General features: G+C 49.2%; 1 protein-coding gene across 1 annotated transcript in view; it reads right to left on the bottom strand.

The window, feature by feature from the left end:
* Positions 1-4,750: 4,750 nt before the first annotated feature.
* LOC142908412 (T-complex protein 1 subunit zeta-like) overlaps positions 4,751-14,978 on the bottom strand; it is a 45,399-nt gene continuing 35,171 nt past the window's right edge. Inside the window, exon 14 of the mRNA XM_076059105.1 lies at positions 4,751-14,911. Within this exon, the coding sequence (XP_075915220.1) occupies positions 14,839-14,911 (73 nt within the window). The 3' untranslated portion in view covers positions 4,751-14,838. The remainder of the gene's footprint in view (positions 14,912-14,978) is intronic.

The raw sequence follows: 14,978 nt of genomic DNA, 5'->3' as shown, positions 1-14,978 counted from the left end.
TGTGTCTGTCTGAGCTGTTACTCCCTGTGTCTGTCTGAGCTGTTACTCCCTGTGTCTGTCTGAGCTGTTACTACCTGTGTCTACCTGAGCTGTTACTCCCTGTGTCTGTCTGAGCTGTTACTCCCTGATGTCTGAGCTGTTACTCCCTGTGTCTGTCTGAGCTGTTACTCCCTGTGTCTGAGCTGTTACTCCCTGTGTCTGTCTGAGCTGCTACTCCCTGCGTCTGCCTTAATCTGCTGCCGCCTGGTTTGCTCAGAAACGCCCTCCGTCATCAAGGAGCCGAAGCTTCTGCAGGAAGCCATCGACCGTCTTGACCCGCTCCCGTTGAGGGTTTTACCCTTCACCTGCGTGATCAGGTTATTGCCCTGTTCGCGAAGATGCCCCTTGAAAACAAAACAAAAAGACTTATTACGTCACATGCACGCTAGCGTAGAGAAACGGCAACGCACCAGGGTGTGCTTTACACACTTGAGCAAGAACTTGAACGGCTAGTCAACTCCGTGACCGGGAGCTGACCGCCGCCAGAAACTCGAGCACGCGGGCGAGAAGCCGTACACGGGGCCACGAGTACGGCAAGACGACATCTTCTTTGGTTCTCTCGGTAGAGTCACCGGGTAGGATGAGAAGAAAATAATACATTGATGAAATAAAATAACACGGTGAAATTCTCACGACGTTTCGGCCACAACACAAGCGGCCTTCATCCGGTGAAGGGACGAGACCGTCTGGAGGACAGCGCTGGAGCGAAAAAAAGACACGCTCAGATCGCGACCTTTACCGAAAGAACCAAAGAAGATGAATCCTTGCAGTCACGAAAGCTTTAAATCGAAATTTAACTGCATCTACGGAGAGGGATTTCACACAACCTTAAGATCATTCAACAGACTCCGGGATAAGAAGGCTCAACTAATCGAGTCTCTCACCTTTCTGAAGAGATGCCGCGACTCTAAGGCGCTTTGTTCCTCTCACACAGCTTAAAGGTCGTGATCTGAGCGTGGCTTTTTCGCTCCAGCGCTGTCCTCCAGACGGTCTCGTCCCTTCACCTGATGAAGGCCGCTTGTGTTGTGGCCGAAACGCCGTGAGAATTTTTATCGTGTTATTTTATCAATTGATTATTTTATTCTCATTATACCTACGTGACTTTACCGAAAGAACCAAAGAGGACGAATCCTTGCAGTCACGAAAGCTTTCAATCAAGGCAAGACATCGCTCGCGCTCGGCCTACCGGTACGTGTTTCACTTGTGTGTATCTTAAAGATGGCAATTCTCCCGCTGTGTATCATACTGCCGTCCCTCCCGGCCATATCTCGTGCCACACTCAACTCTACAAACGGCTACCCCCGTTACTTTGCGTCAATAGCTGTTGCTCGATTTGCCACTACAACCTGCAAATGAAACACAGCTCATGGACACTTCTACACTCCATCATTGTATCCTTTTAAACCATATCTTCGTCCCATTGCTTCACCAGCACTCCTTCCAAACTTCATTCTGCTCTTAAAAATAACACCATCTGCGAGCTGCTATTCGTCCAAGGTTCGCCGCTCTTCATCCTTTCACAGAAAATACTTGTGCAAACCGTTAATTCTACTTTTCTTATTTCTGGGCGGTATTGAGCTTCATCCTGGCCCAAACATAAAGAACTCGTATAATTCTGTAGATTTTTCGGGCAGGAAAGGTGTTGGCGTTCTACGCGTCAACATCAGAGGGCTTGTGATTAAATTAAGTCGACTAAAACTAGAGGTGGCAAATCTTGACCCGGACATTTTTTGCCTAACATAAACATTTCTCACTCCTGCCGTCAATGACTTGCAGATTACGATTGACAACTACAACCTTTTTCGGCTTGACCGAGGATCTAAAGGAGGTGGAATTGCCATCTATGTTCGGAACACTATTGCATGTTCACCAGCTCACTCCTTGTTTAAAAAATGTTGCTTTGAAGGTTTTGGCTCTCAGAATAACTCTCCCAAATAACCAACAGATATTGGTAGTGTGCTGCTATAGACCGCCTAGTGGGAAGGATGTTGAAGCTGCATCTGCACTGAGAGGGCTTTTTGAGGGCCTCCCTAAAGGTGAAATAATTTTAGTGGGTGATCTAAATTGGAATTGGCTAAACCCGCCGGCCGTGGCCACACATTTTTTACAGATGAATTTAACCTGTTTCAATTAATGTCCCCACAAGACCCAACCTAAAAAATCCGGGACAGTCATCTCTGCTTGACGTCCTATTGACAAATGCCCCTCACAATTTCACACCGACTGGTGTTCTGAGTAATAACCTTACTGATCACTCCTTCATTTTTGGTGTGAGATCATCAGCCAGACCCAAAGTCCCCCCCCAAAATTGGTTGAGAAGCACTCTATGAGACACTTCAGCACTCAGGCATTTACTAATGATGTGCTTCACTCGGATATTGACAAGGTCTGTGATATCCCCAACCTAAGGCTTGGGAGACCTTCAGATACACGTTTCTCCAAATTCTTAACAAACATGCTCCATTGGTTAGATTTAAAACTAAAGGCAAGCGCCCACCATGGTTTGATCCTTTGATTACAAAGCTCATGAAAACTAGGGACAAGGCTTGGGCATGTGCTCAGAAAAGTAATTTGGTCAATAACTGGCTAAAATACAGGATTTTAAGGAATAGATGCGTCAAAAAAATACGGCATGCAAAAAATGCCTATTTCAATTCCACTCTTCCTGGAATCACATGGAAATGCCAGGATGTTCTGGAAAACAATCAAATCTATCGAAAAGGCATCCAAAACAGACAATCTGCCCATTGAGCTTAACCAAAATGGGGAACATTTTTCAGATCCCAAAGAAATAGTTGACAATTTTAACCTTCATTTTTCTGAAGCCGGTAATCTTCTTGATAATGTATTGGGAGTCACCCCTGCTCATGCAAATCCCTACACCCCTGTCCAAACATTACACGAATTTAGTTTGCAGCCAATCCACGAAAGTAATGTTCTGAAACAGCTATCCTACCTCAAAGGGTCCTCCTCTGCCGGAGCGGATAGTTTTCCCGTCTTTGCTCTACTAACTGTTAGTCACCTAATATACAAACCTATAGCCCATATTTTCAACCTGTCCATCAAAGAAGCATCAGTTCCTCGAGAATGGAAACATTCCTATGTCCGTCCACTTCACTAAGGGGGCCCTAAAGATGACCCAAATAACTACAGACCTATCTCAATTTTGTCCCCGTTGATGAACATTTTTGAAAAATTATTGAACTGCCAAATTAGCAGTTTTCTGTCCACCAACAATCTACTACATCCAAAACAATCTGGGTTCCGGAAAAAATACAGCACCACATTTGCTGCATTAGACTCTCTGAATCACATTTACAATAGCCTTGATAATAAGCAGTACTGTGCCTGTCTTTTTCTTGACCTGTCCAAAGCTTTTGATACAGTAGACCACAACACCCTGCTTAGTAAACTAAGTTGCCTCGGTTTTTCCGAGAACACAGCAAAATGGTTAAAAAATTACCTCTTTTCTCGCACCCAAACTGTATTCACAGATGGTTGGAGGTCAAACAGCGTTAAGATAACAAAAGGGGTTCCACAGGGTTCCATCCTCGGCCCCCTCTTGTTCTCTCTTTACGTCAATGACTTGGGCACTGACCCGGATCATTCCAGGGTAAATCTTTTTGCAGATGACACGATACTGGTTACCGCTGGCCGCTCTCCGGATGACGTGATTGCTAAGCTCCAGGGTGATTTCAACAAACTACAACATCAGCTAGTTGCTCTTAAACTAGTCCTGAATACCTCCAAAACCAAGGTGCTATGCTTCTCACCGGGACTAAAGCAGGAAATTATTTTTCCCCAATTACATTCCTTAAATAATTGTCAAATAGAGCACGTCAAGATCTATAAGTATCTTGGGGTCATCCTGGATTCAAAACTGAATTTTGAAGATCACATTGAATATATTGGTAAAAAGACAAAAATAAAAATTGGTTTTCTGTATCAACACAAGCACTGCTTCCCCCAAATGTTCCGTTTGGAATTGATAAAAGCTACCATACTGCCTCTACTTGACTCCTGTGACATCGTGTATAAATCAGCCCCAAGTACTATACTGAAGAAGCTTGATTCCATCTATCACTCGGCGTTAAGATTTGCAATGAACTGCCCATATAGGACTCACCACTGTGATCTCTACATTGGGTCAAACTTAACATCTCTTAATGTTCGACGGCTTGTGCACCGGATCTTATTGATTCACGATGTACTTACAGACTACCTACTGGATCTCCTCTCTGTTTCAAAGAACTCACTCACTCAATCATTCACTCACTCAATCACTCACTCATTCAGACATTCCAGACGATCCTGAACACGTGACGGGTTCCAGCTTAAATACCCCAGGGCGACATGACATCACCGTCCCGCCCCCTGTGAACGACGTCACAAGGTGTGACGTCATCACACCAGAGGGCAAGCGTGACATGACATCACTAACTACTCTACAATTTGTGTTGATACTCTGGTGATTTTCGGTAAAGTCACGACGTAGGTAAAATGAAAACAATTAAATCACGACGTTTCGGAGGCAACACCAAGCTTCCGTCTTCAGATGGAACAGTCACAGCAAAAGAGCTGTATCAAGTGTGGTGAGTCTATGGGTCTCTGTGTGGTGAGTTTGTGGGTCTCTGTGTGGTGAGTCTGTGGGTCTCTGTCTCTGTGATCTTGGAAGAAGCAAGCAAGATCATCACCATCACCACCACCACCATCAGGTTGCTGTGTTTATTGTCGTCATCGCTCGCCCTGCCACACCCAGCGCACTCAGCTGCTACAGCAACAACAACACCACCAACAACACCACCAGTGGTGGGGCACCACCACCAACAACAACACGAGTGGTGGGGCACCACCAACAACACCACCACCACTGGTGGAGCACCACCAACACCAACAACACGAGTGGTGGTTAGTGGGTGGGGGGTAGGGGGTAGTGGGTGGTGGTGTGGGGTAGTGGGTGGCTGGTGTGGGGTAGTGGGTGGGTGGTGGGGGGTAGTGGGTGGGTGGTGGGGGGTAGTGGGTGGGTGGTGGGGGGTAGTGGGTGGGTGGTAGTGGGGGATGGTGGTGGGTAGTGGGTGGTGGTGGGGGGTAGTGGGTGGTGGGGGGGGGTAGTGGGTGGTGGTGGGTGGTAGTGGCTGGTGTGGGGTAGTGGGTGGTGGTAGTGGGTGGTGGGGGGTAGTGGGTGGGTGGTAGTAGGGGATGGTGGTGGGGGGTAGTGGGTGGGTGGTAGTGGGTGGGTGGTGGGGGGTAGTGGGTGGGTGGTGGTAGGTGGAAGAGCCCCATACACGTTGGAGACAGCTTGGGATGGGGGTCTAGGGGTGGGGGTCTAGGGGTGGGGGTCTAGGGGTGGGGGTCTAGGGGTGTAGGGTCTAGGGTCTAAGGGTCTAGGGGTTTAGGGGTGTAGGGTCTAGGGGTGTAGGGTCTAGGGGTGTAGGGTCTAGGGGTGTAGGGTCTAGGGGTGTAGGGTCTAGGGGTGTAGGGTCTAGGGGTTTAGGGTCTAGGGGTGTAGGGTCTAGGGGTGTAGGGTCTCGGGGTGTAGGGTCTCGGGGTGTAGGGTCTCGGGGTTTAGGACGAGGGTTGTGTATGTTAGGGGTTGAGGGTTATAGGTGACAGGTATGGGAGGGATTTATGGTCTCTCCCCTAAGCCCCTACACACGGGGTGTGACAGGTGCATTGCCGATGGCTGGGGGTGTTGTGAGTGGTTGAGGGTTAGGGGGTTGGTGTACATATGTGTGTGTGTATGTGTGTGTGTACGTGTGTGTGTACGTGTGTGTGTCACTGTGTGTGTCACTGTGTGTGTGTCACTGTGTGTGTGTCACTGTCTGTGTGTCACTGTGTGTGTCACTGTGTGTCACTGTGTGTGTGTGTCACTGTGTATCACTGTGTGTGTGTCACTGTGTCACTGTGTGTGTGTCACTGTGTGTGTGTCACTGTGTGTGTGTGTCACTGTGTGTGTGTAGCGGTTAGCGCGCTGCGCTATGAACCTGGCGACCCGGGTTCGATTCCCGCTCACGGCCAACACCAGTGACGATTATCTGAACCGGTACCGGGCCTCCCCTAGGTCGACTCAGCCTCAAATGAGTACCTGGTGCGGTGTGTAAACATTGCCACTAGGGAGACAAAGGCGGTCGGGCGTGGTGCTGGCCACCCACCCCCTCGTGTACCGTTCCGGCCTTCATAGGTGCTCGCTAACAGCACTTGCCCCTACAGTCTGTTAAGGCTATATGGGGGATCTTTGTCACTGTGTGTGTCACTGTGTGTGTGTGTCACTGTGTGTGTGTCACTGTGTGTGTGTGTCACTGTGTGTGTCACTGTGTGTGTCACTGTGTATGTGTGTGTCACTGTGTGTGTGTCACTGTCTGTGTGTCACTGTGTGTGTGTCACTGTGTGTCACTGTGTGTGTGTGTCACTGTGTATCACTGTGTGTGTCACTATGTCACTGTGTGTGTCACTGTGTGTGTGTCACTGTGTGTCACTGTGTGTGTGTGTCACTGTGTGTGTGTGTCACTGTGTGTGTGTGTCACTGTGTGTGTCACTGTGTGTGTGTCACTGTGTATGTGTGTGTCACTGTGTGTGTCACTGTGTGTGTGTCACTGTGTCACTGTGTGTGTGTCACTGTGTGTGTCACTGTGTGTGTCACTGTGTGTGTGTCACTGTGTATGTGTGTGTGTCACTGTGTGTATCACTGTGTGTGTGTCACTGTGTGTATCACTGTGTGTGTGTCACTGTGTGTGTCACTGTGTGTGTGTCACTGTGTCACTGTGTGTGTGTCACTGTGTGTGTGTGTCACTGTGTGTGTGTCACTGTGTGTGTGTCACTGTGTGTGTCACTGTGTGTGTGTCACTGTGTATGTGTGTGTGTCACTGTGTGTATCACTGTGTGTGTGTCACTGTGTGTATCACTGTGTGTGTGTCACTGTGTGTGTCACTGTGTGTGTGTCAGTGTGTGTGTGTCACTGTGTGTGTGTGTCACTGTGTCACTGTGTGTGTCACTGTGTGTGTCACTGTGTGTGTCACTGTGTGTGTGTCACTGTGTCACTGTGTGTGTGTGTCACTGTGTCACTGTGTGTGTGTCACTGTGTGTGTCACTGTGTGTGTGTCACTGTGTGTGTCACTGTGTGTGTCACTGTGTGTGTGTGTCACTGTGTGTGTCACTGTGTGTGTGACACTGTGTGTCACTGTGTGTGTCACTGTGTGTGTCACTGTGTGTGTGTCACTGTGTGTGTGTCACTGTGTGTGTGACACTGTGTGTCACTGTGTGTGTGTCACTGTGTGTGTGACACTGTGTGTCACTGTGTGTGTGTGTCACTGTGTGTGTGTCACTGTGTGTGTCACTGTGTGTGTGTCACTGTGTATGTGTGTGTGTCACTGTGTGTGTGTGTGTCACTGTGTGTATCACTGTGTGTGTGTCACTGTGTGTGTGTGTCACTGTGTGTGTGTCACTGTGTGTATCACTGTGTGTGTGTCACTGTGTCACTGTGTGTATCACTGTGTGTGTGTCACTGTGTCACTGTGTGTGTCACTGTGTGTGTGTCACTGTGTCACTGTGTGTGTCACTGTGTGTGTCACTGTGTCACTGTGTGTGTCACTGTGTGTGTCACTGTGTGTGTGTGTCACTGTGTGTGTGTGTCACTGTGTGTGTCACTGTGTGTGTCACTGTGTGTGTGACACTGTGTGTCACTGTGTGTGTCACTGTGTGTGTCACTGTGTGTGTGTCACTGTGTGTGTGTCACTGTGTGTGTGACACTGTGTGTGTCACTGTGTGTGTGACACTGTGTGTGTCACTGTGTGTGTGTGTGTGTCACTGTGTGTGTGTCACTGTGTGTGTGTGACACTGTGTGTGTGTCACTGTGTGTGTCACTGTGTGTGTCACTGTGTGTCTCACTGTGTGTGTGTCACTGTGTGTGTCACTGTGTCACTGTGTGTGTCACTGTGTGTGTCACTGTGTGTGTGACACTGTGTGTGTGACACTGTGTGTCACTGTGTGTGTCACTGTGTGTGTGACACTGTGTGTGTCACTGTGTGTGACACTGTGTGTGTGTGTCACTATGTGTGTGTGACACTGTGTGTGTGTCACTGTGTGTGTGACACTGTGTGTGTGTGTCACTGTGTGTGTGTCACTGTGTGTGTGTCACTGTGTGTGTCACTGTGTGTGTGTCACTGTGTGTGTGTGTCACTGTGTGTGTGTCACTGTGTGTGTCACTGTGTGTGTCACTGTGTGTGTGTGTCACTGTGTGTGTGTGTCACTGTGTGTGTCACTGTTTCACTGTGTGTGTGTCACTGTGTGTGTGACACTGTGTGTGTCACTGTGTGTGTGACACTGTGTGTCACTGTGTGTGTCACTGTGTGTGTCACTGTGTGTGTGTGTCACTGTGTGTGTGTGTCACTGTGTGTCACTGTGTGTCACTGTGTGTGTGTCACTGTGTGACACTGTGTGTGTGACACTGTGTGTCACTGTGTGTGTGTGTCACTGTGTGTGTGTCACTGTGTGTCACTGTGTGTGTGTGTCACTGTGTGTGTGTCACTGTGACACTGTGTGTGTCACTGTGTGTGACACTGTGTGTGTGTCACTGTGTGTGTCACTGTGTGTGTGTCACTGTGTGTGTCACTGTGTGTGTCACTGTGTGTGTGTGTCACTGTGTGTCACTGTGTGTCACTGTGTGTGTGTCACTGTGTGACACTGTGTGTGTGACACTGTGTGTCACTGTGTGTGTGTGTCACTGTGTGTGTGTCACTGTGTGTCACTGTGTGTGTGTGTCACTGTGTGTGTGTCACTGTGACACTGTGTGTGTCACTGTGTGTGACACTGTGTGTGTGTCACTGTGTGTGTCACTGTGTGTGTCACTGTGTGTGTGTGACACTGTGTGTGACACTGTGTGTGACACTGTGTGTGTGACACTGTGTGTGTCACTGTGTGTGTGTGTGTCACTGTGTGTGTCACTGTGTGTGACACTGTGTGTGTCACTGTGTGTGTGTGTCACTGTGTGTGTGTCACTGTGACACTGTGTGTGACACTGTGTGTGTCACTGTGTGTGTGACACTGTGTGTCACTGTGTGTGTGTGTCACTGTGTGTGACACTGTGTGTGTCACTGTGTGTGTGACACTGTGTGTGTCACTGTGTGTGTGTCACTGTGTGTGTCACTGTGTGTGTCACTGTGTGTGACACTGTGTGTCACTGTGTGTGTCACTGTGTGTGTGTGACACTGTGTGTGTCACTGTGTGTGTGTGTCACTGTGTGTGTCACTGTGTGTGTGACACTGTGTGTGTGTCACTGTGTGTCACTGTGACACTGTGTGTGTCACTGTGTGTGTCACTGTGTGTGACACTGTGTGTGTGAGTGTCACTGTGTGTGACACTGTGTGTCACTGTGTGTGTCACTGTGTGTGTGTCACTGTGTGTGTGTGTCACTGTGTGTGACACTGTGTGTGTGAGTGTCACTGTGTGTGACACTGTGTGTCACTGTGTGTGTCACTGTGTGTGTCACTGTGTGTGTGTGTGTGTGTCACTGTGTGTGACACTGTGTGTGTCACTGTGTGTGTGTGTGTCACTGTGTGTGACACTGTGTGTGTGTGTGTCACTGTGTGTGACACTGTGTGTGTGTGTCACTGTGTGTGACACTGTGTGTGTCACTGTGTGTGTGTGTCACTGTGTGTGACACTGTGTGTGTGAGTGTCACTGTGTGTGACACTGTGTGTGTGAGTGTCACTGTGTGTGACACTGTGTGTCACTGTGTGTGTCACTGTGTGTGTGTGTCACTGTGTGTGTCACTGTGTGTGTGTGTGTCACTGTGTGTGACACTGTGTGTGTCACTGTGTGTGTGTGTGTCACTGTGTGTGACACTGTGTGTGTGTCACTGTGTGTGACACTGTGTGTGTGTGTCACTGTGTGTGACACTGTGTGTGTCACTGTGTGTGTGTGTCACTGTGTGTGACACTGTGTGTGTGAGTGTCACTGTGTGTGACACTGTGTGTGTGAGTGTCACTGTGTGTGACACTGTGTGTCACTGTGTGTGTCACTGTGTGTGTGTGTCACTGTGTGTGTCACTGTGTGTGTGTGTGTCACTGTGTGTGACACTGTGTGTGTCACTGTGTGTGTGTGTGTCACTGTGTGTGACACTGTGTGTGTGTGTGTCACTGTGTGTGACACTGTGTGTGTGTGTCACTGTGTGTGACACTGTGTGTGTCACTGTGTGTGTGTGTCACTGTGTGTGACACTGTGTGTGTGAGTGTCACTGTGTGTGACACTGTGTGTGTGTCACTGTGTGTGTCACTGTGTGTGACACTGTGTGTGTCACTGTGTGTGTGTGTCACTGTGTGTGACACTGTGTGTGTGAGTGTCACTGTGTGTGACACTGTGTGTGTGTCACTGTGTGTGTCACTGTGTGTGACACTGTGTGTGTCACTGTGTGTGTGTGTCACTGTGTGTGACACTGTGTGTGTGAGTGTCACTGTGTGTGACACTGTGTGTGTGAGTGTCACTGTGTGTGACACTGTGTGTGACACTGTGTGTGTCACTGTGTGTGTGACACTGTGTGTGTCACTGTGTGTCACTGTGTGTGTGTGTCACTGTGTGTGTGTCACTGTGTGTGTGACACTGTGTGTGTGACACTGTGTGTGTGACACTGTGTGTGACACTGTGTGTGTGTGACACTGTGACACTGTGTGTGTCACTGTGTGACACTGTGTGTGTGACACTGTGTGTGTGACACTGTGTGTGACACTGTGTGTGTGTGACACTGTGACACTGTGTGTGTCACTGTGTGTGTCACTGTGTGTGTGTCACTGTGTGTGTGTCACTGTGTGTGTGACACTGTGTGTCACTGTGTGTGTGTCACTGTGTGTGTGACACTGTGTGTCACTGTGTGTGTGTGTCACTGTGTGTGTGTCACTGTGTGTGTCACTGTGTGTGTGTCACTGTGTATGTGTGTGTGTCACTGTGTGTGTGTGTGTCACTGTGTGTATCACTGTGTGTGTGTCACTGTGTGTGTGTGTCACTGTGTGTGTGTCACTGTGTGTATCACTGTGTGTGTGTCACTGTGTCACTGTGTGTATCACTGTGTGTGTGTCACTGTGTCACTGTGTGTGTCACTGTGTGTGTGTCACTGTGTCACTGTGTGTGTCACTGTGTGTGTCACTGTGTCACTGTGTGTGTCACTGTGTGTGTCACTGTGTGTGTGTGTCACTGTGTGTGTGTGTCACTGTGTGTGTCACTGTGTGTGTCACTGTGTGTGTGACACTGTGTGTCACTGTGTGTGTCACTGTGTGTGTCACTGTGTGTGTGTCACTGTGTGTGTGTCACTGTGTGTGTGACACTGTGTGTGTCACTGTGTGTGTGACACTGTGTGTGTCACTGTGTGTGTGTGTGTGTCACTGTGTGTGTGTCACTGTGTGTGTGTGACACTGTGTGTGTGTCACTGTGTGTGTCACTGTGTGTGTCACTGTGTGTCTCACTGTGTGTGTGTCACTGTGTGTGTCACTGTGTCACTGTGTGTGTCACTGTGTGTGTCACTGTGTGTGTGACACTGTGTGTGTGACACTGTGTGTCACTGTGTGTGTCACTGTGTGTGTGACACTGTGTGTGTCACTGTGTGTGACACTGTGTGTGTGTGTCACTATGTGTGTGTGACACTGTGTGTGTGTCACTGTGTGTGTGACACTGTGTGTGTGTGTCACTGTGTGTGTGTCACTGTGTGTGTGTCACTGTGTGTGTCACTGTGTGTGTGTCACTGTGTGTGTGTGTCACTGTGTGTGTGTCACTGTGTGTGTCACTGTGTGTGTCACTGTGTGTGTGTGTCACTGTGTGTGTGTGTCACTGTGTGTGTCACTGTTTCACTGTGTGTGTGTCACTGTGTGTGTGACACTGTGTGTGTCACTGTGTGTGTGACACTGTGTGTCACTGTGTGTGTCACTGTGTGTGTCACTGTGTGTGTGTGTCACTGTGTGTGTGTGTCACTGTGTGTCACTGTGTGTCACTGTGTGTGTGTCACTGTGTGACACTGTGTGTGTGACACTGTGTGTCACTGTGTGTGTGTGTCACTGTGTGTGTGTCACTGTGTGTCACTGTGTGTGTGTGTCACTGTGTGTGTGTCACTGTGACACTGTGTGTGTCACTGTGTGTGACACTGTGTGTGTGTCACTGTGTGTGTCACTGTGTGTGTGTCACTGTGTGTGTCACTGTGTGTGTCACTGTGTGTGTGTGTCACTGTGTGTCACTGTGTGTCACTGTGTGTGTGTCACTGTGTGACACTGTGTGTGTGACACTGTGTGTCACTGTGTGTGTGTGTCACTGTGTGTGTGTCACTGTGTGTCACTGTGTGTGTGTGTCACTGTGTGTGTGTCACTGTGACACTGTGTGTGTCACTGTGTGTGACACTGTGTGTGTGTCACTGTGTGTGTCACTGTGTGTGTCACTGTGTGTGTGTGACACTGTGTGTGACACTGTGTGTGACACTGTGTGTGTGACACTGTGTGTGTCACTGTGTGTGTGTGTGTCACTGTGTGTGTCACTGTGTGTGACACTGTGTGTGTCACTGTGTGTGTGTGTCACTGTGTGTGTGTCACTGTGACACTGTGTGTGACACTGTGTGTGTCACTGTGTGTGTGACACTGTGTGTCACTGTGTGTGTGTGTCACTGTGTGTGACACTGTGTGTGTCACTGTGTGTGTGACACTGTGTGTGTCACTGTGTGTGTGTCACTGTGTGTGTCACTGTGTGTGTCACTGTGTGTGACACTGTGTGTCACTGTGTGTGTCACTGTGTGTGTGTGACACTGTGTGTGTCACTGTGTGTGTGTGTCACTGTGTGTGTCACTGTGTGTGTGACACTGTGTGTGTGTCACTGTGTGTCACTGTGACACTGTGTGTGTCACTGTGTGTGTCACTGTGTGTGACACTGTGTGTGTGAGTGTCACTGTGTGTGACACTGTGTGTCACTGTGTGTGTCACTGTGTGTGTGTCACTGTGTGTGTGTGTCACTGTGTGTGACACTGTGTGTGTGAGTGTCACTGTGTGTGACACTGTGTGTCACTGTGTGTGTCACTGTGTGTGTCACTGTGTGTGTGTGTGTGTGTCACTGTGTGTGACACTGTGTGTGTCACTGTGTGTGTGTGTGTCACTGTGTGTGACACTGTGTGTGTGTGTGTCACTGTGTGTGACACTGTGTGTGTGTGTCACTGTGTGTGACACTGTGTGTGTCACTGTGTGTGTGTGTCACTGTGTGTGACACTGTGTGTGTGAGTGTCACTGTGTGTGACACTGTGTGTGTGAGTGTCACTGTGTGTGACACTGTGTGTCACTGTGTGTGTCACTGTGTGTGTGTGTCACTGTGTGTGTCACTGTGTGTGTGTGTGTCACTGTGTGTGACACTGTGTGTGTCACTGTGTGTGTGTGTGTCACTGTGTGTGACACTGTGTGTGTGTCACTGTGTGTGACACTGTGTGTGTGTGTCACTGTGTGTGACACTGTGTGTGTCACTGTGTGTGTGTGTCACTGTGTGTGACACTGTGTGTGTGAGTGTCACTGTGTGTGACACTGTGTGTGTGAGTGTCACTGTGTGTGACACTGTGTGTCACTGTGTGTGTCACTGTGTGTGTGTGTCACTGTGTGTGTCACTGTGTGTGTGTGTGTCACTGTGTGTGACACTGTGTGTGTCACTGTGTGTGTGTGTGTCACTGTGTGTGACACTGTGTGTGTGTGTGTCACTGTGTGTGACACTGTGTGTGTGTGTCACTGTGTGTGACACTGTGTGTGTCACTGTGTGTGTGTGTCACTGTGTGTGACACTGTGTGTGTGAGTGTCACTGTGTGTGACACTGTGTGTGTGTCACTGTGTGTGTCACTGTGTGTGACACTGTGTGTGTCACTGTGTGTGTGTGTCACTGTGTGTGACACTGTGTGTGTGAGTGTCACTGTGTGTGACACTGTGTGTGTGTCACTGTGTGTGTCACTGTGTGTGACACTGTGTGTGTCACTGTGTGTGTGTGTCACTGTGTGTGACACTGTGTGTGTGAGTGTCACTGTGTGTGACACTGTGTGTGTGAGTGTCACTGTGTGTGACACTGTGTGTGACACTGTGTGTGTCACTGTGTGTGTGACACTGTGTGTGTCACTGTGTGTCACTGTGTGTGTGTGTCACTGTGTGTGTGTCACTGTGTGTGTGACACTGTGTGTGTGACACTGTGTGTGTGACACTGTGTGTGACACTGTGTGTGTGTGACACTGTGACACTGTGTGTGTCACTGTGTGACACTGTGTGTGTGACACTGTGTGTGTGACACTGTGTGTGACACTGTGTGTGTGTGACACTGTGACACTGTGTGTGTCACTGTGTGACACTGTGTGTGTGTCACTGTGTGTGTGTCACTGTGTGTGTGTCACTGTGTGTGTGTGTCACTGTGTGTGTGTCACTGTGTGTGTGACACTGTGTGTGTGACACTGTGTGTGTGACACTGTGTGTGACACTGTGTGTGTGTGACACTGTGACACTGTGTGTGTCACTGTGTGACACTGTGTGTGTGACACTGTGTGTGTGACACTGTGTGTGACACTGTGTGTGTGTGACACTGTGACACTGTGTGTGTCACTGTGTGACACTGTGTGTGTGTCACTGTGTGTGTGTCACTGTGTGTGTCACTGTGTGTGACACTGTGTGTGTGTCACTGTGTGTGTGTCACTGTGTGTGTGTCACTGTGTGTGTGTCACTGTGTGTGTGTCACTGTGTGACACTGTGTGTGTGTCACTGTGTGTGTGTCACTGTGTGTGTGTCACTGTGTGTGTGACACTCGAGTTGGAGGCTGCTGTGCTCAGCCCTTGAGTGACGACATCCCGGCCCTCATGATCTCATCCACCAACAGCAGGTTACTGGCGATGGACGTGCTGCATCACACACACAGGCATCACACACACAGGCATCACACACAGGCATCACACACAGGCATCACAC

This window comes from Petromyzon marinus (assembly GCF_048934315.1).
Source record: "Petromyzon marinus isolate PM22_M1 ecotype Great Lakes invasive population chromosome 84 unlocalized genomic scaffold, UKy_Petmar_22M1.pri1.0 chr84_unloc.2, whole genome shotgun sequence".
Lineage (NCBI taxonomy): Eukaryota > Metazoa > Chordata > Hyperoartia > Petromyzontiformes > Petromyzontidae > Petromyzon > Petromyzon marinus.
The sequence above is the reverse complement of the archived record's forward strand: the minus strand, read 5'-3'. Positions and strand labels throughout refer to the sequence as shown.